Here is a 24172-nt window from a genome sequence, read left to right on the forward strand (position 1 = left end):
TAGTTCTGCCCCACCCCATTTCCGGACGTCATGATTTCGCGCAAGCGCAGTTAAGGCCCCACCGAATTACGAATCTTGGCGCTATTGCTTGGAGAAGTCGCTGCCTTGTCTGTCCGCGTACGGGCGGGGGAACCGTCGTGTTGAGGTACCAGGAGGAAGATTTGCCTTGCTGTAGAGATCGCAAGAGGTTTTTGATTGAGTCTGATTCGGTGCTAGATTACAGTTTCTGTATATTTATCTCGGAGTTGAGTCCCATTAAATGTCAGAATTATGTCAGACATAATCGTCCATAGGATTGCATGTCTAAAAGCAAATATAAAAATCATAGGAAACCCTTTGTGAAATCTAATCCGTTGCATCTGATACAAAAATTGCCAGGCATGTAGATGATGGGAGAGGAAAAACGGAATAAGGTTACGCCACAGCGAAATATAAAAATGGCCTTTGTCTGGGAGACAAACACAAAAGCCTAAAACGGAAACCTCTCTCTATAAGAGGAGAAAGAGTTGTGTTTTCTAAGGAATTTAATTAGATATCTATCTCTCATTGGTTTCTGTACGAAAGATGGTCAGTTGAATTCCCTAGTGCAGGGATAGGCAACCTCGCCTCTTTTATGACTCATGGACTTCAACTCCCAGAATTCCTGAGTCAGCTATGCTGACTGGGAATTCTGGGAGTTGAAGTCCATGAGTCATAAAAGAGCCGAGGTTGCCTCCCCTGCCCTAGTGTATACCTTCTGATTCAACAGAAACAAGGTACTCTCCTGGCTACATAAACACACACAAGCATGTTATTTGGCTACTCACAAAACAAAAAGATATACTAAAAATAGAATTAAATAATGTGTGCCATTAAAATAGAACTGGACCTAATCAAAATCAAGGAGAGTGCAGAATTAAAAGCTGAAAGTATTTTTTTGGAAACTATAGTTGCATGCGCCATTCTCTGACAGTTCTGCTTGCCTCATCTCAAAAATAGCATATGGCTACAAAGATGCAAACTGGACCACCAAATGAGCGTAGGATCTTTCCTATGAAGAAAAAAACTAAATGACTGAAGTTAGAAAAAAAGCCATTTGAAATATGATTAAACCAGATTACTCTAGATTATGTGTTTTGGAGAGAGTGAAGGTTTTTTTTCCTCTTTCAAAATCACAGAACTAAGATCTAGTGATCCTCAGTAACAGGGCAATACAGGCTATGCACAAACATCTCACTTCAGATTATTTTGCATGTATGGTTATGGGTTTTAGCTTAAATAATTAAAATCTTTTGTGACAAATTTATAATGAAAGACAGATTTATCAGTTAGCATTCAACATGGTGTTGAAATGGAACCATTATGTTTGGGAGAGATATCTCTCACTATCTGATGCTGGGGGAGAAGATAAAGCAATTCTGCTTGTGAATTTTCTAGAAGCATCTAGATAATGACTTTGGGAAACAATATACTGTTTAGATGCATCATTAGATTAATCAAGTGGGATTCTTGATATTATGCATTTTAGCATAGAAAAATGAAAGACATATTAGGGATTGTTAACCTCTAGACACCTTTTCCGGAAATGAGCTCCACTGTGTTTATAAGTCTTGTTCAAAGAAAAACATGCATAAGACTGAAGTCTAAAAGTTTCAAATGCTGATGTGCTGTTATTTTCACAACTATGTAATAGTCTCTTGAAATTTAGACAAAATAAATCATTATGGCTACCTAGGAAAGTTAATTAGTTTAGGGGGAGGGAAAGCTTATAGATTTTAATGCCATTTGCAAGATAAATAAGATCAGGATGTGAATAGCACAAGGAAGAGAAACTCTGAAGTTGAGAAATTTGTCACTTAAAGAAGATTTCAGTGTTATTCTATTTTCGATAGTTCCGTTAACTCCTGAGATAAAAGAAACTTTGCACTTAGCTAAAAGTATTAGATTCCTAACTTTTGTGCTTGGTTTTAGAAAAGGCTTTAAAACTGAACAATTTAAAAAATGTAAGAGGAGTCTTTCATATAATTTCTTTTAAGTTGTGAATGCTGATTTACCAGTACAAATTAAGTTTTTTTCTAAGAAGAGCGTGTATATATCACTAGAATAAATTTCCTCAGTGCCCTCCACATCCCCATTCCACCCCAGCCCCAAAGTTTTGGCTATTTCTAATTCTTTAGATCTCTCTCTCTTTTTATCGTAAGCTTGTGAAATTTGTTAGGTTCTTCAAGAGTGATAGGATTAAAAACCATTCTATAGGCAGTTTTTTTGAGGATTTAAATCACTATCTCTCCGTCCTGATGTTTCATTCCATATTCTTCCAAATATCTGACTTTTTTTCTGCCATTATCAGCTAGTTGCATGTTGGCAATGACTTGAAAAAATAGTGTAAAATATTAACTGAAGTCCCATTTTAATCTGGTAAAGTAGAAACCTATGCACAAAAATACAAACCTAGACAGCTTGCTTTTCAGTGATTATTCTTAGATTTGTTGTCTATTATATTGCAATCCTTGGAACTTACTTTTGAGTAGATGTAGGCATTACTGCTTTATAAATTCAGTTATTATTAGAGATTACTGAACACATTTGGAGACGCTTTTGTTAAAAATTACAGGAATTTTGCACTGCCAAATTCTTGACTACCTGCAATCCTAAAATATGTCTTAAACAGCTATTCTACTAAGCCAGCAAAAAGCAATTGGAGATAGGTCTTGTTCACAATTCATTCTGGAGACACTGTGATGATTAACACTGTGAGAGTATGCAGATGTAAATAATAGCAAGAGACAACATTTTCTGCGTATGTGCGAAAGAAGAGAAAAGATGGACAAGATAATGTAGGAATCCACTGTTGGATCTCTGACGGATTAAAGTAGGGATGTATATGGTATAATTGCATCTCCCCTCATCTCTCACTAGTGGATATGTATGGTGGAGTTGCTAGAAATATTCAGAAAAATGAGCACTTCTTTTTTACTTGTTACTGGACCAAGTGGACTCTGGTTAATTCTGAAAAGAACCCACATTATTAAGTAAAATGTGCTTAATTATAAGACAACAGTAATGCAATCAGTTAATAAAATTAGTATGGCTTAACAGTGAAAAATCCTGAATAGTTACTTTGAAATTATGTAATTTGATAAACTAGGTAAAGGTAGTTTTTTTTGTTGATGATGATGATGATGTTGATGATGATTCTAAATAAACTCTTTGGAATTATGGTCTATCTATTTCTTCCTTGCTATAATGCAGCCTAGTATCATTCAAAAATATTAGGCTATACCAGGGATAGGCAACCTTGGCTCTTTTATGACTCCTGGACTTCAGCTGGCTCAGGAATTCTGGGAGTTGAAGCCCACAAGTCATAAAAGAGGCAAGGTTGCCTACCCCTGGGCTATACAGTACTGTGACTCCCATGACTCCAGTTGCCCAACCACTGGCTGAGAATTATAGCATAGATATATTTCCTCTTGTAGGTATAATGCTGTACATGTAGGTGTCCATTAGATGGCACTGCTCCCATTTTTGTTTTTGTTTTTTTTTAAAAAAAAAAAATTCTGGGAGTTGAAGTCCACAAGTCTTAAAGTTGCCAAGATTGAGAACCCCTGCTTTAGATTGACAGAGTGCTCAGGAGCATGTGACACTTGTCTGCAACACCCTTAAAGCATCTGCTGGTTTATCTTACTCTGAAAGCCCAAACATCTTTTGGAAACTAAATCCAATGTACATTACTGTCCTATAAATTGCACTTCCCTAGGGAGAATTGAAGAAGAAACAGTACATGAATTAATTTTCTTACTAACAGGCCCCAATATGTGCGAGCTGGGACAAAAATTTCTAACACCATTTTCTTGAGCACAGGTTCTCCTCAGGGCTGCGTCCTAAGTCCGCTGCTGTTCACCCTGTTGACCCAGGACTGTAGTGCTAGATTTGCCACCAACCATATTGTGAAGTTTGCATATGATAAAATAGTAGTGGGCCTTATTCATGAAGACAATGAGGGTGCTTACCGCAAGGAGGTTGAGGGTTTGGTGAACTGGTGTAAGGAAAACAGCCTAGTTTTAAATACTGGAAAAACCAAAGAGATCATTGTCGATTTCAGAAAAGGCAGGCACGGCCACACTTCTCTGTGCATTAATTATTCACCTGTGGAGATGGTTACCAACATCAAATTCCTAGGTGTGCAGTTAACAAGTAGGCTGACTTGGTCACTCAACAGTGAGAAACTGGTGAAGCGGGCACAGCAGCGTCTGCATTTTCTGTGTCGCATGAGAAAAGCACATCTTCCTTCTCCTATCCTTACCACTGTCTACGGAGGGATGATCGAGAGCATCCTGTCATACAGCATCACAGTCTGGTTTAGAGAAGCCTCACTGCTTCAGACAGGAAGGCAGTGCAGAGAGTGGTGAGGATGGTCGAAAAGATCATTGGCAGTTCCCTCCCTTCCATTAAGGACATAGCACATAAGCATTGCTTGAGCAGGGTCTGCAAGATTGTCTGCGACACCACACATCCTCTTCACGACCTGTTTTCCTTGTTACCTTCTGGAGGAAGACTCTATGGTATCCGAAGCAGAACATCCAGATTCAGTCATAGCTTTGTTCCATACAGTATTAATCTTGTGAATTCTAAAGCTTCCTCCTTCCGTTATGTATTCAAGATGGTCAGTGAATAATATTTACGTTACTTATATGTAAGGGTGTTGGTCTATATATGTGTTGTATATAGTATGTTTAAATGTGTGTTATGTATGTGTACACTTTGAGAGGAAGCAACTACATTTCATTTTTAATGTGTGCCATTGTGCCCCCAGGAAAAAATGAGAATAAAGATTATCTAATCTAATCTAATTTGTCTGATATTTGGAAACAATATTGTCAGTATCTTAACACAGTTAAGAAAAAAAGATGCTATTGAATTAAATTAGGAATAAAATTTAAAAAATTAAGGGAAGGATGAATCATGATTAAAGGGAAAAAACTGAAGAAGGGAAGAAAGAGTCAGAAATAAAAACCTGCAGAATAGCAATAGCACTTAGACTTATATACCACTTGGAAGTGCTTTACAACCCTTTCTAAGCGGCTTATAGAAGGAAATATTCCAGGGCAGGGTAGTAATCTGTAGGTAATTTTGTGCCACATATAAATCTCTTTTGAAAACAGTACATTGCTTCTAAGTAAACATGCACTGGATTGTGTTTAAAAATCAAAATTTAGGGGGAGAAACTAATTTAAAGAGTAAAAATAGCATGTATTTTTATGTATTTGATTTTTATCCCAGCTTTATTACTTTATAAGTAACTCAGGCTGGTAAAAAATACATAACTTTCCTTCCTCTTTTTTCCTGATGACAACAACAACCCTGTGGGGTGGCGTGGGCTGAGGGAGTGACTGGCCCAAAGTCACCCAGTTGGCTTTCATTTTTAAGGGAGGGAATTAGATCTCACAGTCTCCTGGTTTCCAGGCCAGCTCCTTAACCACTAGACCAAACTAGCCTAGATCAAAATTGGCATGCTCTCGTCTAGATTTTAAAATAACAATGCAGTTGTAATATTAGAATTATGAATAAAAAACTAATGCCGGCAAGAAATAGCAATTTCTGGAATACAGTTTTAGATAGTGTAAAAAGATGATTGCAATAACTTCTTCCATTTTGATCTACTAAGTTTATTTTTTAAGTTAGTAGCAGTTGCCAAGTAATTGCTAAAAAAATCTTAGAGGGATTAATAATAATTAATGTCTTATGAGGGACGGTATTTGAATCTTTGAATCCTACGGAACTGAAGAGAGATTTTCTTTGCGATCAAATTTGGTTTTTCACCCTTTGAAAATAAGCATTATCGGTAGTCCAGGTTTCATATTTTCAGTATTATGTTTTTCCCAAATCTTTGCCACCATCCTTTTGTGGGATAGGGACAGAATAAAGGCATTGCCTGGCTGAGGAATTCTGGGAGTTGAAGTCCACAAGTCCTAAAAAGGCCAAGTTTGAAGATCCCTGACATAAGGAGTATGCCTATAATGTTATAACAAGCATGTGTCAGATTGGGATGGATTGGAGGGTCAATATTGTTTATTGCTTGGAGAGTTTGTGGTTGGTTTAGTTGTCTTAAATCATTTCAGTGGCATCCCTCCATCCATCCCTCCATCTTGATCTTTGCAGGCAGTGCATCTGAATATTTGGGACCATGGGAGTAACTAGCCTGTGGCAGATCCTGGAACCTATCAAGCAACATGTCCCTCTCTGCAGTCTTAAAGGAAAAACATTAGCTGTTGATTTAAGTCTCTGGGTGTGTGAAGCACAGGCAGTTAAGAAGATGGTGGGAATAGTCACAAACCCGCATCTTAGGTAGGTACAATGCTTGTGATAACAAGGTACTGATATATAAGATATATTACTTCTCTTGGGTGCTTTACAAAATATAAGATATAAGGCATGGTATAATTTCAAATTGGGGACTAATGAATTAATTTCACTGTGAGAGCCCCCGAAGAAGATGACTGAGTGCTCATAGAAAGAATTCTGCATATGCTAATGCTCATTTTGCATGGACTTGGGCATTCTCTGCAAATGCTGTTAGGATTTACAATGTGGATTAAATAAGAGCCATGAACTATCTCATACCATCTTTGAGAATTTGTGAGGCACATGTCATTGATACCTTTATCCTTTAAATTGTTTTCTAATTAAAAGAATGATTTTGAGGGAGATACAATGGGAGCCAAGAATACACAGAGTTTCCTTATATTGATAGTTTTGGAGAAAATGTCAATATTTTAGGCATGGGAATAAATCAACTGATTATTGAGATGTAAGATGAGGAGTATAATGTATACTATTTAACTTCACTCTCTTACCGCAGGAATATTTATTATCGTGTCTCTTCTTTAACATTGATGGGGGTCCATCTGGTGTTTGTCACGGAGGGAGATCTCCCAAAACTGAAAACCAGCACAGTGAAGAAGAGAATAGAAGCTCGCTTTGGCCCATCGAAAAAGCCTGGGATTGCAAAAAAAGGGAGATCCCGTTTCAAATCTATTTTGAAAGAGGCAAGCTATCACAGTGGGTTACGCTTACAGATGCTGAATACGGCCAGTTATCAGGTTCATACAGTAGAAGGCATCAATATTTAATATGTTTTATTGAACCAATGCTAATTTTTGCAGACTTTTGTGTTGCTTGAGAGCAATCCGGTGGGATTAATTGGAAACATGCTGCTCTCCTGCCGGCTTCATCAAGGCTGGTGGCTTATGTTTCAGTAGGTTTCGAAACCTGAAATTCTCTGCTAGTCAGGGATTTTCTTTGGCTGCAGGGGTTGCCTATTTTATATTATGGTAGTATGTAAGAAGAATGTTCAAAAGATTACCTCAGCAGGTTTTATCTCAGTGGGTTTTACCTCAGCTGCTTTTACCTTAGCGGGTTTTACCTCAGTGGGTTTTAGGGGAATATATCTTCACATTTTAGATTTATTTATTTATCAAAGTTATACACCACCTTCTTACTGCATGAGTGACACTATACCTTATAAGTGGAGTACAGGTAGTCCTCGATTTACAACAGTTTGCTTAGTGATCAAAGTTCGAAGTTACAACAGAACTGAGAAAAGTGTTTTATGAACATTTTTCATACAACCGTTGCAGCATCCCCATGGTCACATGATTTACATTTGAATGCTTGCCAACTGACTCATATTTATGATGGCTGCAGCGTCCCGGGCCTTTTGTGACCTGACAAGCAAAGTCAATGGGGAAGCCAGATTCGCTTAACAACCGGGTTATTAATTTAACAAGTGCAGTGATTCACTTAACCAATGTGGCAAGAAAAGTCGTAAAACAAATTTCTCACCTAGCAACCTAAATGTTGGGCTCATTTGTGGCCGTAAGCTGAGGACTACCTGTATAACCTGTCCCAATCTTAATGCATTTTGCCATTGAAATTTGTCAAGAAACCGTACCAACGTGTCTTGGCTACCTCAAACATTATTAGAAAGGGAGCAGAAAAGCAGCCATGAATTGTTCATCCCAATGGTATTTCTCATTGCTTCTTCCAATGGGATTTTTCCATTTCAGTGCCTTGAACTGCTGGAGTGCTTGGGAATGCCATGGATTCAAGCAGCTGGAGAAGCAGAGGCCATGTGTGCCTATCTGAATGCAAATGGCTATGTGGATGGGTGCATCACCAATGATGGAGACATCTTCCTTTATGGCGCTCAAACAGTTTATCGAAATTTTACCATGAACGTCAAGGTAATTTACTGGGCAGTTTTTGATACATGCTACTTTTTTTTTTGAAGTGTATTTTTTATTAAATAATTTTTTAAAGAATAAGCAATACACATTTTGAAAGAGAAGAGCAAGGAAAGGAAAATGATAAGTAAGTGGGGCGAAAGTACAAAGCAGAAGAGAGAGGAGAAGGAAGGAAAAGGGACAAAAAGGAAAGGAAAGGAAAACAAAAAGTTATAAAGAAGTGGCTTCCATTCTTCTTAATAGCTGTTACAAGTACATTTATATTTTATCCACTCTAAAATTACAGCATAATTTTTTTCTTTCCATAGTCTACACATTCTAATCAAACCCATGAATCACACAAGATCATTTTTTTCTTTTTACAACAAAATGTCCTATAAGGGTTTTCCAGTCATTAATAAATGTAGTTATTATCCTTTCTGTAATCTAACAAGTCAATTTTGCTACACCTGAGTCTCTGATAGCCTTTGTCTTACTCAGAAAAATATTTTGACCTCACTCCCCATACCACTGCTCTTTACTCTTTGTAACTATAATATTAAATACTCTCGGATATATGTTTTCAGATCAGTGGGACTGAATTTTGAATAGACATATTTGTGATTGCTTTGTGTGCCTTTTCTCAGAAGGATTGTGAAACACTGAGCTTGTTCATCCTAGATTGCTTGAATGGATCCTGAGAAAATTTTTGATATTCAACTCCTCTTTAAAGGCACCATAATGTCTGCAAATCATAGTTTGTCAAGATGCAGTTTTCCTTAGAACAAGTATTTTCAGTAATGGTTGCGGTATCACTAGTAAACATATGAAAAATGATGAAACATTTAAGAGGGAGCATCACCATCCTACTCTATTCTGTACAGGACCCACATGTTGACTGCTACTTGATATCTGATATTGAAGAGAAACTAGGCTGCAGCAGAGAATCTCTGATCGGATTAGCAATTCTGCTTGGCTGTGATTATCTTCCTAAGGTAACTGAACAATCACATAAACAATCACATTAATGTTTATATTGCTAATTTAGGTAGGTAAGTAGGTAGATAGGTAGACAGGCAGACAGGCAGACAGACAGACACAATAAAACCTGTTACTAGTGTAATTGTTTATTTAAAATATTTAGATAGCTACCTATCTTATATCATACTCTGGGCAGCTCCCAACCAACAAGTAAAACAACCAAAAAAACAATATAGCACATACATCTCTTAAAACCATAAATATAAACCAAACATCATGAAGGAGAAGAGGTTCTAAAATCATTTTACTCTACTACATTAAATGTTTTCTTATGTGGGTTTTCTGTACAATAGATTTATTTTTCTAGCCACCATGTTTTTTTCATGCCAAGGACACTTGCTTGAAAGTGATTTCATACTTTCAGAAGGGAGAATGACTGGATCTGAAGCCTTCTGTTAACCACAAATCAAAAAGAAATTAGGTTTTGCCAAAGCTTCCCGCTGGATTCTATCTGGGTTTTCTTCCATGTGAAGGGATGTTTAACCCTAATCCTTCTGTCTATTTTTTTCAGATGAAAGGAGGAGTTGATAAAAGCAGCCTTCCCAGTATGTGTTTTTGTTAAAGTTGACACATCTGCTTCAATTACATTTTTTTAGCGCTTAGTTGCTGGATGTTCATTTCACAATATCTTTGTCCTTCCTTTACCCTAGGCCAATTTGGTTTAGGTTTCTTAGCAATCCCAGAAGAGTGCCCCAGTTTAAAACTGTTTCAGCAACACCATCAACTGGTTACATAAGAATATTTCTTGCACATTCTTTTTTAAAAGGCATCTTACCTTGACCCTGTCACAGTGTAACTGATGGCACTGGGGTTGTGGCAATATATCATTCTTATATCAGTGTGCTTTTGTGGGACAGTATTTGCTTTCCCCTTGAATGTCGGTGTTATTTGTGCGTGTTTGCCCTTTGTTCTTTTAAGTTTCTCTAGAGCTAGGACTCACTGTCTTTCAAACTGACCTGCTTTACAGAGTTTTTTGTGAACATAAAATGAAAGGTAAACCATCTAAGCCAGAGGTGAGCCCTTACACGATTGTTGGGCTGCAACTTCTATTATACCACAGCATTAGTCATGCTGACTATAAAATATTATTTCAGCAGTATGTAAAGGAGAGCCATTTGTCACATGCTTTTGATGTGAGCCACCTTAAAGAAATAGGGTACCACATATTTCCAAAAACACTCTCTTATGGTACTGATAGATTGCAATCAAACTCAGCTGCAATTATATTCTTTGGTGTGAAGCAGTATAAATTTTTAGTTAGCCCATGTTTTATTTGTTTGGTGGTAGGGTTTTCTTGTTTGTTGTTGCATTTGCCTGCTATTGAATCTTCTAAGGACATCCAGGGGTTATAACTTACTTTGGCACACTCTCCAGACACTGGTTTGTTCTCTGGATTTAGTGAGAAATATAACCAGTGACCTCTTGGGTCATTATTTCAGAAATATTTCCTCATCTTAACAGAGAAACAGAATGGTGGGCAAAAAAGTCAGTGGAGGCAGGAGCACTGCCCAACTTCTGTCTGTTTTCTGATTGAGTTTTCTTGTGGGAAGTTGGCCATGAGCATCGGAAATCTTCCTTCCTTCCTTCCTTCCTTCCTTCCTTCCTTCCTTCCTTCCTTCCTTCCTTCCTTCCTTCCTTCCTTCCTTCCTTCCTTCCTTCCTCCCCTCCCCCTGCCCCTCTCCAGCAGGCACATAAGTGGCTTCAGTCAGGTGTGGGAGAAATGCAAAGGGATTAGCATAGGGTCCACCATTCTTCATTGACTTTATCCCTACAAGCTTCCCAGCAAACTCCCTGTGTCCTCCCTCCCTTCTCAGGCGTTGCTTATCCGTCTGTCTTCCCAATCATACTATAGTTGTTTTTTTTCCTTTACTCCTACTTAAAATCGCAGATGGTCCTCGCATTTAACGGCAAAGAAATGCTTTAGATTCTTTGCATATCACTCTGATTACGGTTGGAGGATATAGCAGACCACCATTTTCCTCTGAATTTAGCACATTTACTTTCAGATAATGATCTTCACATTGTCTATATAACCTGACCATTCTAGTCCCAGACTCACTTCTGCTTGTCTGGTCTGCTGAAGTGGTTTGTCTCTGCTCTTATGTCATTTTGACTCCTGCGTTTCAAATTTTCAGGAAAAGGCATACTTACTAATTTTCACAATCCACGTATCTGTAAACCAACTTTTAAAAAAAAAATCAGTTATCCTGTTAAAAGCTGACCATTTTCAAAGCACGATAAAGCTAAGATAATGTAGCATAAATAATTGGCGATTCATTTCTTTATTTGACTTATGTGGCCACCCATTCATGAAGTCATATTTTACTTTGATTACTAAAGAAAGTATTCACCACCGTATGTCTTAATAATGTTTGCCCAATTATTTATTTCATAGCTTGATTGAAACCCATGGCAGTTTTGAAACTATAGTGTATATTTTATACATTTATCTAAACTCTGTCAAAATGCTTGTTCTCTTGGTTCTCAAAGGGAGTTCCTGGAGTAGGAAAAGAACAGGTTTTAAAGTTGATCAAAACTTTAAAAGGACAGAGTTTACTGCAAAGGTATGTTTTATGTTATTTTTAAATTTGTCTCTTATTTTCCCCTTTACGTTTTCTTCCAGGAAGCAAATCCTTTGCATGATTCAGATTTATAACGTGTGCATGTATGTACATCATGTGTATAGATAGCATTATTTTTCAGCGCCATATATTCATCACTATTTCAATACTGTTTTAGATTTGAGTCCTGGAAAGACCATTTGCAATCTGGTGATGTCCCAGTATCAACAGCTAAAAAACCACTTCACTGTTCTGTGTGCCATCATCCAGGTGAGTCAGTTCCTAGCTTCAGAAGAGGTTCTGTGTGTTGAAGTCTCCTTTTGAATTGGGCACTCAGGTGTGTAAAGACTGATAGGTTATCATTGTGATGAGCTGTGATCACTATATCCTGTCTTCTGAAAAGAAAAATTACAGCCCGTGGTCAAAGCAGATCTGTGTGGTAGAATTGATTTGGACTTTATATACTGTCAGATGCCACAGCAAACTAAGCTATAGTTTCATGCCTACTGTACATACAGTAGAATGATGAATTAATAAGACTTGTAATGCTAAAACGGCATGAAACTACAAAGATAAACATCTAGTTTGGATAAGTGAATTCTCTTCTCTCACTTAGAGCAAGCACAAATCAGTTTCAGGTAAAAGAATAAACTATTTCCCTCAGACTAGAAAAAGAAATAATATATTATCCAGATGCTGCATGCAGGGACTTCAAATAATACAAAACTGTAGGTTAAATTATGTTACAAAAAAGTTTCCTGAGTCTTTAATTGATAATATTCAGATACTTCGGCAGAAAAACTAAATTTTCTCTTTTAATTATCTGAATTATTACTTGGATTTTCATACTACTCTGAGCCATTATCTTCTTAATCATAATTTGTTGAATCTCATGTATGAAATAACTCATTGCTAAATCATATATTTGAATGAAGCACATGTTTATTTATTTGAATACTTTGATAAATATGATAAGACTTTTACTTCAGAAAGCAAAGGAACTCAGACCAATACAACTCTTTTATTTTAAATATACTTGTTAATACAATTATTGTATTTAGTCATGTAGTCCATATGCACATTGGAAAGATGACTGTTCATTAGTAACTGTTTCAAAAAGTCTGGGAGAATAAATGCCCTAGCCTAAAGCATGATTTGCAGTGGCTGAGTTCAACAGCATCTAAGCCCAAATCAAGCAAGCCATTATGTGAACCCACTTGAACATTAAACTGAAAGGTTTTGGCTTAACTGGTAATATTTTGCTCCCATAAACAGTGTAATATAGTGTAATGGTAGTTATTAGACTAAGAGTAGGTGATCAATGGCTAGGCTACCCTCAGCCAGGGAAGGTCACTGAGTGTTTTTGGCCAGTTATTTTCCCTCAATCTCACGTACCTCAGAAGAGTTATTGAGGGGGGGGAGAAAGGACTATGTAGCCCACCCTAAATCAAACTAAATTATAGGTCAAATAAATAAATAAATATGTCTTAATTTCTTTTGCTTGCAGAAGGAAAGTTGGACTCCATTTTTGCCAGTTCTGCCATTATATATACATCATATAAATTATATATACATTATGCACAAAAATGGGACAGGTTTGTCTCTTTAAGAAAAATGTTTAGCCTGTATTCCTCTTTTCTTTTTCTTGTAGGTTCTTATAAAGATCATAAGGACACAGGATGTCAGATCTGTGGCAGTGTAGGATATTGTGAGCCCCAGGATGCTGACTACTGCTGCCCCTGTGACTGGCACTCTTCTGAGTCAAAGCAGCAACCAAGCTTAGAGGAGGAAAGTATTAAAAAGTAGGTGTGTTTTCATATAATTTGCTCTGAATTGCTTAAAGAAGACTTCTTTGCTATTCGCAGATCTGAGATGTGTGCATTTTATTTACAGAAAAGCTATGGCATGTGAAGGTTTTCCCTTTCCCGAGGTAATTTTACAAGTCATGCATGCACTTATCCTATAGCTATCTCCCTCAAGTATCTTATTCTATAAATGAGACAGATAATGAATGCCTTATTTTTCCTTTTCTTTGCTAAGGTTATCCAAGAGTATCTCATCAGCAAAGACAAACCAGTGAAATTAAATGGATGCCAAAGGCCAAATTTATTATCTTTTCAAGTATGTATTAAGACACTATACCTTGCAAATGTTCTCAATATTGAATACAGTTCAGTCCATTAAGCCCAACCTTCTCTTGGTAAAGGAAACCAAATTAAAACATCCCCAAGAGATGATTGTACAGCCTCTGCTTTAAAACATGCATTGAAGGGCAGCTGATCCCTTTCTTGGAAATTGCTTTCAGTGCAGAACTGCATGCTGTTCTACTGCATAAAGAAGCAGAGATGTAACTGCTATGCTTTGTGCTGATAGAATTAGACCGAGGTATGTCAATATCCTCAGTTTCAGCTAAATAACCAGATACGACATTTGTAGGTCTGGATGCCACCAGTTTTTAGTGTGTATGTGTGTATGTATATGTGTGTGTGTGTATACACACACACACACACGTGCGCGCATACACACACACACACACACACACACACACACATACGTCCCAACATCAGGCAATCTCAGCTGAAGGAAAGCTATCTGCACTGGAGAGATTCAGGCTGGCTGAAAACTTTGTCTTCTAATCTTCATTCTATTCAGGTTAGGCTAAAAACTGGTGGCATCCAGAGCCCTTATATATACATATATGTATACATATATACACACACACACACATATTTGTTTTCTGAGGTTTTCGCGGGTGTTTGTATGTAGGTCTTTGTTTATTTGGGTTTTCTCCCGCGTCAAATTGGAAGTGTCTTGGCGACGTTTCGACGAAGTCCCATTCGTCATCTTCAGGCTGGTGTGTTCAGCTTCTTGCTCCTAAAAGCAAGAAGCCGAACACACCAGCCTGAAGATGGCGAATGGGACTTCGTTGAAATGTCGCCAAGACACTTCCAATTTGACGCGGGAGAAAACCCGAATAACCAAAGACCTATACACACACACACACACATATATATATAGTAAGTGTCTAATAGAGCACCCGGTCTACTGTTATGATTGCTTTTGCCTTTCAGCCCCAATCTAGGCGTGTTTTGCAGGTTTCAAATCGCTACTGCGATAAACTATAAATTTAGATTTTTGCTGACAAAGAGTTAAAGGAGATAGTATAGCTATTTTGAGCTATTTGGCTCTCATTAGCTAGCCATACCCTTCCGAGATTTGAACCTGGGTAGCTTGCATGTTAGGCAGCTGTATTAACATCTAGGCCACAGGTTCTCCTCACTTCTGTCAGCTGAAACCAAGGAGGATACATAGTACGTGTCTAATAGAGCACCTGGTCTACTGTTATGATTACTTATAACTTAATAGCTATACTAGTCTTCCTTTAACTCTTTGTCAGCAAAAATCTAAATATGTATGTATGTATGTATGGATAAGGGCTCTGGATGCCACCAGTTTTTAGCCTAACCTGAATAGAATGAAGGTTAGAAGACAAAGTTTTCAGCCAGCCTGAAAGCTCTCCAGTGCAGATAATAGCTTTCCTCCAACTGAGATTTCCTGATGTTGGGCTGCTCTCATTCTTACCTTCATTGACTGTTGTGACCAATATAAAGGGCACAAGTTTGGGAACAGCACTTCAATGGATTTTACAGTCTGGTTGTCTTCAGACAGCCCTCTTGTTTTCCCCTGCTTTGTATTCTATGCGTACTTGGTTTAGAAATTACTTTAAGGTGACTGTTCTGTCCTTATGACATTTTTTAAAAGTTCGTGACATTTCAAACTAAATGCGTCAACTCTTTGGGGAGAATCAGTTTTGCTGCTGTTCAGTAGATATTTTCATCTGTGCTGTATTTGTAATTTCCCAACATGTTTCAAATAGAGGTTTGCTGTCAAGAAAATGAACTGGACCGAGCAGTATGCCTGTGAGAAATTGTATAGTCTTCTGACTTACTATGACATGAACAGAAAGAAGTCTGGTTATACTGATCCAAAGCATCTGCAGGCCTTGCGGTAACCCAATTTATAATTTAATTAGATTTCACCCTTTGTTTTGCTTTATATCTGTCCCTGGAAGTGGAAAACATTTTTGTTCTGTGCCTCCTGATTCTGCATTTTTCAGTAACAAACATTGAACATTCGAAGGAATTATGTAGGCCAGTGTTTCCCAAACTTGACAATTTTAAGGTATGTGGACTTCAACTCCCAGAATTCCACAGCCAGCGTTGCTGGCTGTGGAATTCTGGGAGTTGAAGTCCTCATGCCTTAAAATTGTCAAGTTTGGGAAACACTGATGTAGGCCATCAACCTGCTGATCAGGGCAGGAGTCCAAATGAAAGCACCTTGACAGATGTCTGTTTAACTGTGCTTTGAACACAGCCAGTGAGGTAATTAGTTCTATAATTAGTTCTTAAAGCCATCTCTCCCTTTGGTGTTGGTTGTTGCATTAGTCCAGGAATGCCACCTGTGGAGTTAACATGCTGTTGATATAGCTAAGAGTCCCCGGTGTGTCTGTTTTAAGTCTGTTGAAATACATTACATAGATTCAAGAGAAAAAAAATATTCCACAATTCAAAACAGCTTTTGAAACCACAGAGGATTATCGTACACAGTTCAAAGATTAGAAATTCTACAGTATCAGCATGAGTTTTTGGATTCTGGCCCATTTTCCAAAGACTGCTAAAGAACAGCAAGATAAAGGTTGATGTCCGCAGTGATCCCAACAGCGAGATAGACTGAGCCGGAAAGTACGTCTAGAGGGATCTCAAAGAAGCTCTTCAGATAGCAATAGTAACAGCAATAGCACTTAGACTTACATACCGCTTCACAGTGCTTTACAGCCCTCTCTAAGCGGTTTACAGAGTTAGCACATTACGCCAACAATCTGGGTCCTCATACGACAAGTCAGGAGGATGAAAAGCTGAAGAAGGCAGATTTAGCAATAGCAATAGCACTTCGACTTACATACCGCTTCACAGTGCTGTACAGCCCTCTTTAAGCAGCATATTGCCCCCCAAAGTCTGGGTCTTCATATGACGTCAGGAGGATGGAAAGCTGAGTCAGCCTTGAACTACTGGCAGTCGGCAGAGTCAGCCTGTACTACATTCTAACCCACTGCGCCACCACGGCTCTTTCTATGTAAGGAAACATAGAGCGCGACTCATATTTATCCTGCTTGGCCATGTGAACTAATATAGATAATCATCCTGAATGTGTGGGTTGTGGCTATCATCCATTCCCTGTGGAACTCTGATCTGAGGTACTCTTAAGTGACACTTGCAGTGGAAGGACGGGCGAGTTAGTGGTAGTCATGTTTTAAGTAATCAACACTGAATAATGCAAAGATAATAATCGCATTGCCGCCCTGTTTCTAAGGTCATCCTACACAAACCAGGCATAGGGGAACCTTTTCTCTATGATGCTCTCTCATGCTTGGTAACATACCTTGCTACAGCCATACAGTCATCATGCTTATGAGAGAGGGTTGATCAGGAGACAAAGAGAAATGGTACATGTTTTTTCCCACACAGTACTCCAGCTCATGGGAATAGCCAGAAAATGTTAAAGAACCATGGAAACAGCCCTTATCTGCAGGATGATCAGACATGGTGGCTTCTTAGTTCTTAAACGTCTGACTTCACTTTTCCACATCGTCTTTAAAATACTAGGATTTTCTTAACTTTTGTTTCTACAGGATAATCAAGACACGGATTAGAAATGGAATTCCCTGTTTTGAAATTGCATGGCAAAAGCCAGGTTAGTACTCATTACTGGGCATACTAGGAGGGTACTTTCCAGGGCAATTTAAAACAGGAACAAGCAGTCTCTTAAGAGGTGGGCATGTTGAGAATTAGAGATATAATACTTCTTCATGTATAGTACCGGTAGTCCTGGACTTACAATCATTTGTTTAGAGACCATTTAAAGTTACAACATCGCTGAAGGAAGTGACTTATCGCCATTTTTCACGCTTACAACTGTTGCAGCATCCCCACAGTCAGGTGATCAAAATTTGGATGCTTGCCATCTGATGCATATTACAATGTCCCAGGGTCATGTGATCCCCTTTTGCAACCTTCTGACAAGCAAAGTCAATGGGGAAGCCAGATTCATTTAACAACCATGTTACTAACTTAACAACTGCAGTGATTCACTTAACTGTAGCAAGAAAGGTCATAAAAGGGGGTAAAATTCACTTAACAAACGTCTCACTTAGCAGCATAAATTTTGGGCTTAATTGTGGTCGTAAGTCCAGGACTACCTGTATATATGAGAGCCAATTTGATCTAGTGGTTAAGGCACCAAGCAAGAGCCTGTGAATTCAAGTACCTGCCTTAGCCATGAAAGGCAGCTGTGTGACTTTGGGCCAGTCACACACACTCAGCATAACTCATTTCACAGAGTAAATTGTTCTGGCAAAATGAGGAGGAGGAAAGTGTATTTTTAATATGTTCGCTGCTTTGAGTTCTTTGTTAAAATAAAAAAGATGGGATAGAAATAAGCAAATACACAAGAACTGCTTAACAACGTGTAAATAATAAATGAAACTATAATTTAAAAAAACAGAATAATGTCAGACTTGGGAATCTGTGTTCTCCATACAATTATTGCTTTGAAATTAAATTCATGCAGGCATTCTGGCTTTGCCCCTTTCTTGGTACAAAGTTTCTGTAGCTTAGTAACCCCAGGTTCAGTCCTAAATATCTTCAGACAGAACTGGGAATTTTTCCTTCTAAAATCCTTGAGAGCATCTGCCAGCTGACCATGAATGACTGATTCGACTTTTTATATGAAAATTTCATATAGCGAATGGAAAAGGATAGTTTTAAAATGAAAATTTCTTTTACTCGGTCTTCCGGATGTACATTGCATGCCCTGTACGCTGAACAGTTACATTACAATTTCTCATAAGGTGAAATCAGACTTCCATCATACTGTAGGTAAGGTGCACAAATACGACTGTGTGAAGAATTTGTCAAAACAGAGGAACAGGTATTTGTGGGTTGTGTGCAAATTGAGAAGGAGAGTCTGCAGTAAGGGTTAGGCATGGGAGCTTCAACTGGTTCTGCAGGATACAGATTCCAACCCCAAAGTTATTTTATATGTTCCTTTTTCTAAAGGGGTGAGTATGAAAGAGCATAGTAATTGAGGGAATAATCTGTAATTATCTAGTAAAAGTATGTTTCTCTGCTTCATTGTTCCAGATCATTACTCTGCTGCAACTGAGGATCAGCCTGCAGATCCCTTTCTAATAACAATAGAAGAGTCAACTCTATTTGAGGCTGCCTATCCTGAAGTGGTCGCTTTGTATCAAATGGAGAAGTTGAAAATTGGCAGAGAAAAAAAGAAAAGTAAGCTGAAAACATTGCATGTTTTGTTTTACTATGTTTTCTATCTTAAGTAGTCATGGTATGCTTGTCAAATTACCAGTTATTCTATAGAATATTCTGCGCCCTAATAAGATTGAAACCATTTAGCTTACAATTGCCTAATTACAAAATCAAAACCACGCTGCTTCTTTAACTTCATCTCGAATTTTGAAAAATTGTTTTTAACAAGATGTTCTTGTTTTTTTATTTATTTATTTATTTTTGCTGCTTTAGGTAAGAAAAAAAGTAAAGAGAAAGAATGCTTAGCAGGGGACAGCAAAGGAGAAGGCTCTTTTTCTGACCTGACCTGGCAACCTGCGGGTGAAAATATTCTCAGCCAAGGTTCAAAATCTGATTTGGGGCTTGTTTTTGATATGCAAAAATTTCCAAAAAAGAGCTGTGAATCTCTGTGTTTATCAGGCTCTGCAGATTTTTCTACTGCATTAGGAGAGCCAAGCAACTTCTTTTTTGCTTCACAGAATACAGAAAATGAATATAAACCTTCTAATTCTTTAATCTCACCAACAGAATTATTTGTGAAGGAGCCGATGGCTTCTTCCGCAAATATCGATCTGCAGCTGAGTGGCATTGACTGGGAAGGGACATCCTTCAGCATTTCTCCAAGGAATGTTAATCTTCCTTGGTATTCAGAATCTGAGTCTGGCCTGGGCAACAATTCTTTAAAGCTGTGCTGTCCACCATACAGTAAAGCAGCCAATATCCTCACACAGCATTCAGATTCTGCACAACATGATCCCAGTCAGGTCACTGGTGTAGATTACTCTGTTTCAAATACAGACTTTCCTAAAGACAAGTATGATTTGTCTTTAAAAGATCGAGCCACGATGGAAAGTTTAGAAGCTTTCCCCAAAGCTAAAAACGTGACTTTGTTAAACACCATACAACTGCAAGAACAAATAAAGAGAACTTCCAAACCTGGAGAAGAATTTTCGTCTCTTCCTAACAGCATTCAGGAAATTGAAAATGTGATGTTACTAGAAAAACATCTGCAGGGGCTAAGCTTGGAGAACTATAAAGAAGATCTCCAAAGTTCTGAGAACCCACGAACTGCAGCAGATAAAGTCCTAGATTCAGGAAGTTCTTTGAGGTTGTGCACTGAAACGCTAAAAGTGAGTTGCTTAGAAAACAAACAGCCCATTTTGCCATCTAGGTCAAATAAAGTCCTAGATAACTGTCAGACTGGGAAAAAAGCTGTGCCAAGGATCATGAAAAGCTCCCTGAAGAAGAGTGTGTGCCAAAATAGTTATCATGCTGAAGACAGCGATAGTGAAAATGTGGAAGGCAGGTGGAAGGGTCACAGGATCCCAAAACAGCAAAGGAAGAGTCATATGGTTCAGCTGAAGGACAAGTGCAATGGCAAAAGGGACAACAAGAAATTGGCATTTGAAATTCAGCCAAAAGCAGAAGGGAAAGATGAGCAGGCCCTTAAATTACTCAACACTGATTTATCAACAGAAGAACGTCTGCCTGTACCGCTCTGCAGGTCTCCAAGTCTCTCCAAATGTGGATTCGATCCTTGTCTTCAGGAGACCAGAAGCGATTTGGACATGTGGCTTGAGAGTCCACTGCCTCTGTCGGAAAGGCTAAAGCACAGATTGAAGAGCAGTTGAGAACTTCCTGCTCCCATCTCCCTGATGTCTTCATCTGCAAACATCTCAAATGTCTTGATACGTTTTAAATGTCCTCTAAATTAATAAGCGCCATAATTGTGAGTGGTAGAAGTTTGAAAGAGGGCTTGTGTCTGAAATGAAATGACTGGCAAATTAAGTTCTTCAAGCAACTTTTCTGTAGTGACTTGCTCTAATTTCGACCTGCCGTGAGTTGGGCTGAAGTCTTCCTAAATAATTTGCTTGAGTGGTTGCATCAGTCACACCACAATAGCATGAACTCAAGAATAAATACATAATAATGTTGGCTTTTTTGCAGAGTATAAAATATGGAACAACTTGCTAATCAATGGCAGTGGCAAAGCGGCTGACATTTTTACACATGCAGATTGGTTAGTATATGTTTTTGTACAATTTTGCTACAGATTTTCAGGTCCAAGTTATAGTCCTCTAGATCCAGTCTTGGAATCAATCTCTACATGTGCAACAGAGTTTAAGTACCAGAATTACGAAATGGTAAAATGGGGTCAAAAATGTCAATTTAGAATTACGCTTGTAAGATACCTTTAGAATTAGAAATCTAACTTAGAGAGGACTGCTACAACCTAGTACTTTGTCTGCTTTTCGCTTACTCTTTTGCCCAGATTTCTAATTTGGGATCACATGGTCTTAGAATCATAATGATTTTCATTTGTAACCATATGTAATCCAGTTTTTAAATAGACTTTCATATAGCCTTTTTAAAAATATGCAGTACTTCTAAATAGTAGTAGTTTAAATGAATTAATTAGACACAAATATTCTGCAACAATATTTAATGAGTTAGTCCAATCAAGGGGAGTTTGTCCCTGCAAATAGTTGTATTTAAGAATGCCTTCTCTTTAAATACAGTATTTGTAACGTTAGTGGTTTTCCCTGATTCCCGGTACTATATTATTTCTAATCTTACTTAGATCGACTTTCTGTCTTTTATAGATAAGCTCTGTTTTTACTGGTAAAATGCATGCTTTCCATGCCAAAAGTACCCAGTTCAAATCGTGGCCTTTTACTTCAGGCTGGAACGGCCCCCAATGGCCGTTCTAGAGACCTGTTGTTGGTCAAGAGACAGGACTTGAGCGAATAGATTTGGCACATAGTGCAATGCCTAATATTGATGGTGATCAGATCAAGGTGCAAATCATACCAATTTTCTAACATAACACAGAATTGGAAGAAATGCATCTCTTTGGCGACTGTTGATTCATGAAAAGGGTGAAAATGTTGTGGTTTCTTGCAGTGGAATTGTAAATGCAAGTGACAGTCTAATCTACATATTTATTTTTCACAATATATAAGCACATAAATTATTAAAAAGATGCAGAATCTGATTTTGCACGTTGTACTATGTCATCATCTAATTTGTCTTGATTTAATGCAATCTATAAAGCCAGCCACTGTGGTTTGTAAAATATTATATTCAGCTTAGCCTGTGAGTGTAGCTCTTTGTCAGTCTGTTCTACAAATCATGGTTAAGACAAACCATGGCTAAATATGACAATCCTAACCAATTGCAAAATTATTTGAGCCATTTTGAATTTCTACTCAGTTCATTGGATAAATGGTTGAAAATATTCTCACTGAATTCTTTTTTACTGAAAGCATGAGAGAGAAAGTACTCGCGTATAGCTGAATTATGTCCCAGGTTCACAAAGCTAATGCCAAATTCATAAGATTTTTCTAAAATAATGCAAGTGTATCCCTGCAATATGACATGGCATGACTCAAGAATCTACTTCCCTGCGGTACAAAACATTGGAAAAAATAGATACGGTAGAGAAACTTTTTTCTATTTAGTTGTAACATGTGTTAGCCTGAAGTGGGAAGAAGGAGATAAAATCTGTTCCCTACTGCTTATCCTACAGGTTTGCAAATTACAATGATACAACAATGCAGGAGTCAGTATATCCCATTCTAAATGTTCATTTTCCTTCATAAAACATTTTGTGTCCAGATCTATTCTTGCCATACTAAATAGAATTCTTCCTCTTAAAATTACAAATGTTATACACTGTTGGAAATCAAGTGCTATTTGACACTCTTAGAAGGTGTAGTTGTTTAGATGGACTGTATCTAAGTCTTGGGGTTTATTTTTTAAAGAAACAGGCTAGAAACTAGGAGATCAGGAGTTCTAGTCTTGCCTTAGGCCCTAAGCCACCTCTTAGTCCTAGGAAGGAGGAAAGGGCAAACCACTTCCACAAACGTTAGCAAGAAAACTGCAGGAGCTTGTCCAGGCAGGCACAACACTGACATATAAGCATCATATACATACATACATACATACATACATACATACATATGAATATTAAAAATAGAAGCATGATTCCTGGGTGTGTACATAGTGAGAACAAAATATGATCACCAGGAAAAGTTAAAACATTAAAAGTTTTAATATAAAACAAAAGTTTTAAATAAAAAAATTAAAAGTTTTAAAAATTAGCAACCTACCTTTCGTTAGCTCCTGCCAACTTCATCAGGGCGTGCATAAATCAATGGGAGTAAACATTTATATGTAAGTTAACGCCTGCGCTCGACTCCTGGATCGTGTAATAGATCCATTTTTAAAACTTTTAATGTTTTTATTTAAAACGTTTGTTTTATATTAAAACTTTTAATGTTTTAACTTTTCCTGGTGATCATATTTTGTTTTCACTATATATATATTTGTTTTTCATAGCTCAGTGATGGCGAACCTTTTAGAGACCGAGTGACCAAATTGCAACCCCAAACCCACTTATTTATCGCCAGGTGCCAGGTGGGTGTGGCCCACTCGGTGGGCATGGCTGTGGTGGTCATGGCAGACTGGGTGGGTGTGGCCAAGGCGGGCATGATCATCTCGATGTTGCTCGTGGGGAGGGATGCACGTGGGGGCTGGGCAGGGTTGGGGGAGATCAGGGGGTCTATGGCAGATGGGGCGGTGGGCAGGAGGCTCATCCTGTGGGGTGAGGCGAGTCGAGGCAGGGTGGGGATACCATTGTCGCAGGGCAATGCAAGTTGGGCTGGGACAGCTGTTGCCTGACACCATTGGCCCCCATACACAGAGGCCAGCGAGTGCATGGGTGCTGGGATGTATCCAGCCACATGGGACCTCAGCAAGTTAGCTGGTTGAATAGGGACAGTTGCCATCTCCGGGACATGGCCTGTGTGTCCACAGAGAGGGCTCTGAGTGCCGCCTCTGGCACGCGTGCCATAGGTTCGCCACCACTGTCATAGCTTATCATATCAGCAAAAGATCCAATTTAATGTGTTTAAAGTGTTTTTATTGCCAAAATTTTAGAATAGGACCACAAGTGCCTTGGAAAGAAAACATTGCATTTATGACCCTGTTTAGATAACAGAGT

At 38.2% G+C, this 24172-nt stretch overlaps 1 protein-coding gene across 2 annotated transcripts; it reads left to right on the top strand.

Moving 5' to 3' along the window:
* On the top strand, positions 1 to 23189 carry GEN1 (GEN1 Holliday junction 5' flap endonuclease). 2 transcript variants are annotated; one of them, XM_039369318.1, is made up of 14 exons: positions 1 to 145; positions 6139 to 6324; positions 6839 to 7079; positions 8046 to 8222; positions 9086 to 9196; positions 11733 to 11806; positions 11982 to 12073; positions 13455 to 13605; positions 13697 to 13733; positions 13844 to 13924; positions 15681 to 15811; positions 17493 to 17554; positions 19003 to 19149; positions 19402 to 23189. In XM_039369318.1, exons 2-14 carry the CDS (start codon positions 6164 to 6166, stop codon positions 20796 to 20798), a joined length of 2862 nt encoding a protein of 953 aa, XP_039225252.1. In that variant the 5' UTR covers positions 1 to 145; positions 6139 to 6163; the 3' UTR covers positions 20799 to 23189. The 2 variants fall into 2 exon arrangements, with proteins under 2 accessions (XP_039225252.1, XP_039225253.1); XM_039369319.1 differs by having other exon boundaries at positions 3 to 145; positions 6839 to 7025.
* The last annotated feature ends 983 nt before the right edge of the window (positions 23190 to 24172 follow it).

The sequence above is a fragment of the Crotalus tigris genome, unplaced genomic scaffold (genome assembly GCF_016545835.1).
Source record: "Crotalus tigris isolate CLP2741 ecotype Arizona unplaced genomic scaffold, ASM1654583v1 scf7180000021046.533783, whole genome shotgun sequence".
Lineage (NCBI taxonomy): Eukaryota > Metazoa > Chordata > Lepidosauria > Squamata > Viperidae > Crotalus > Crotalus tigris.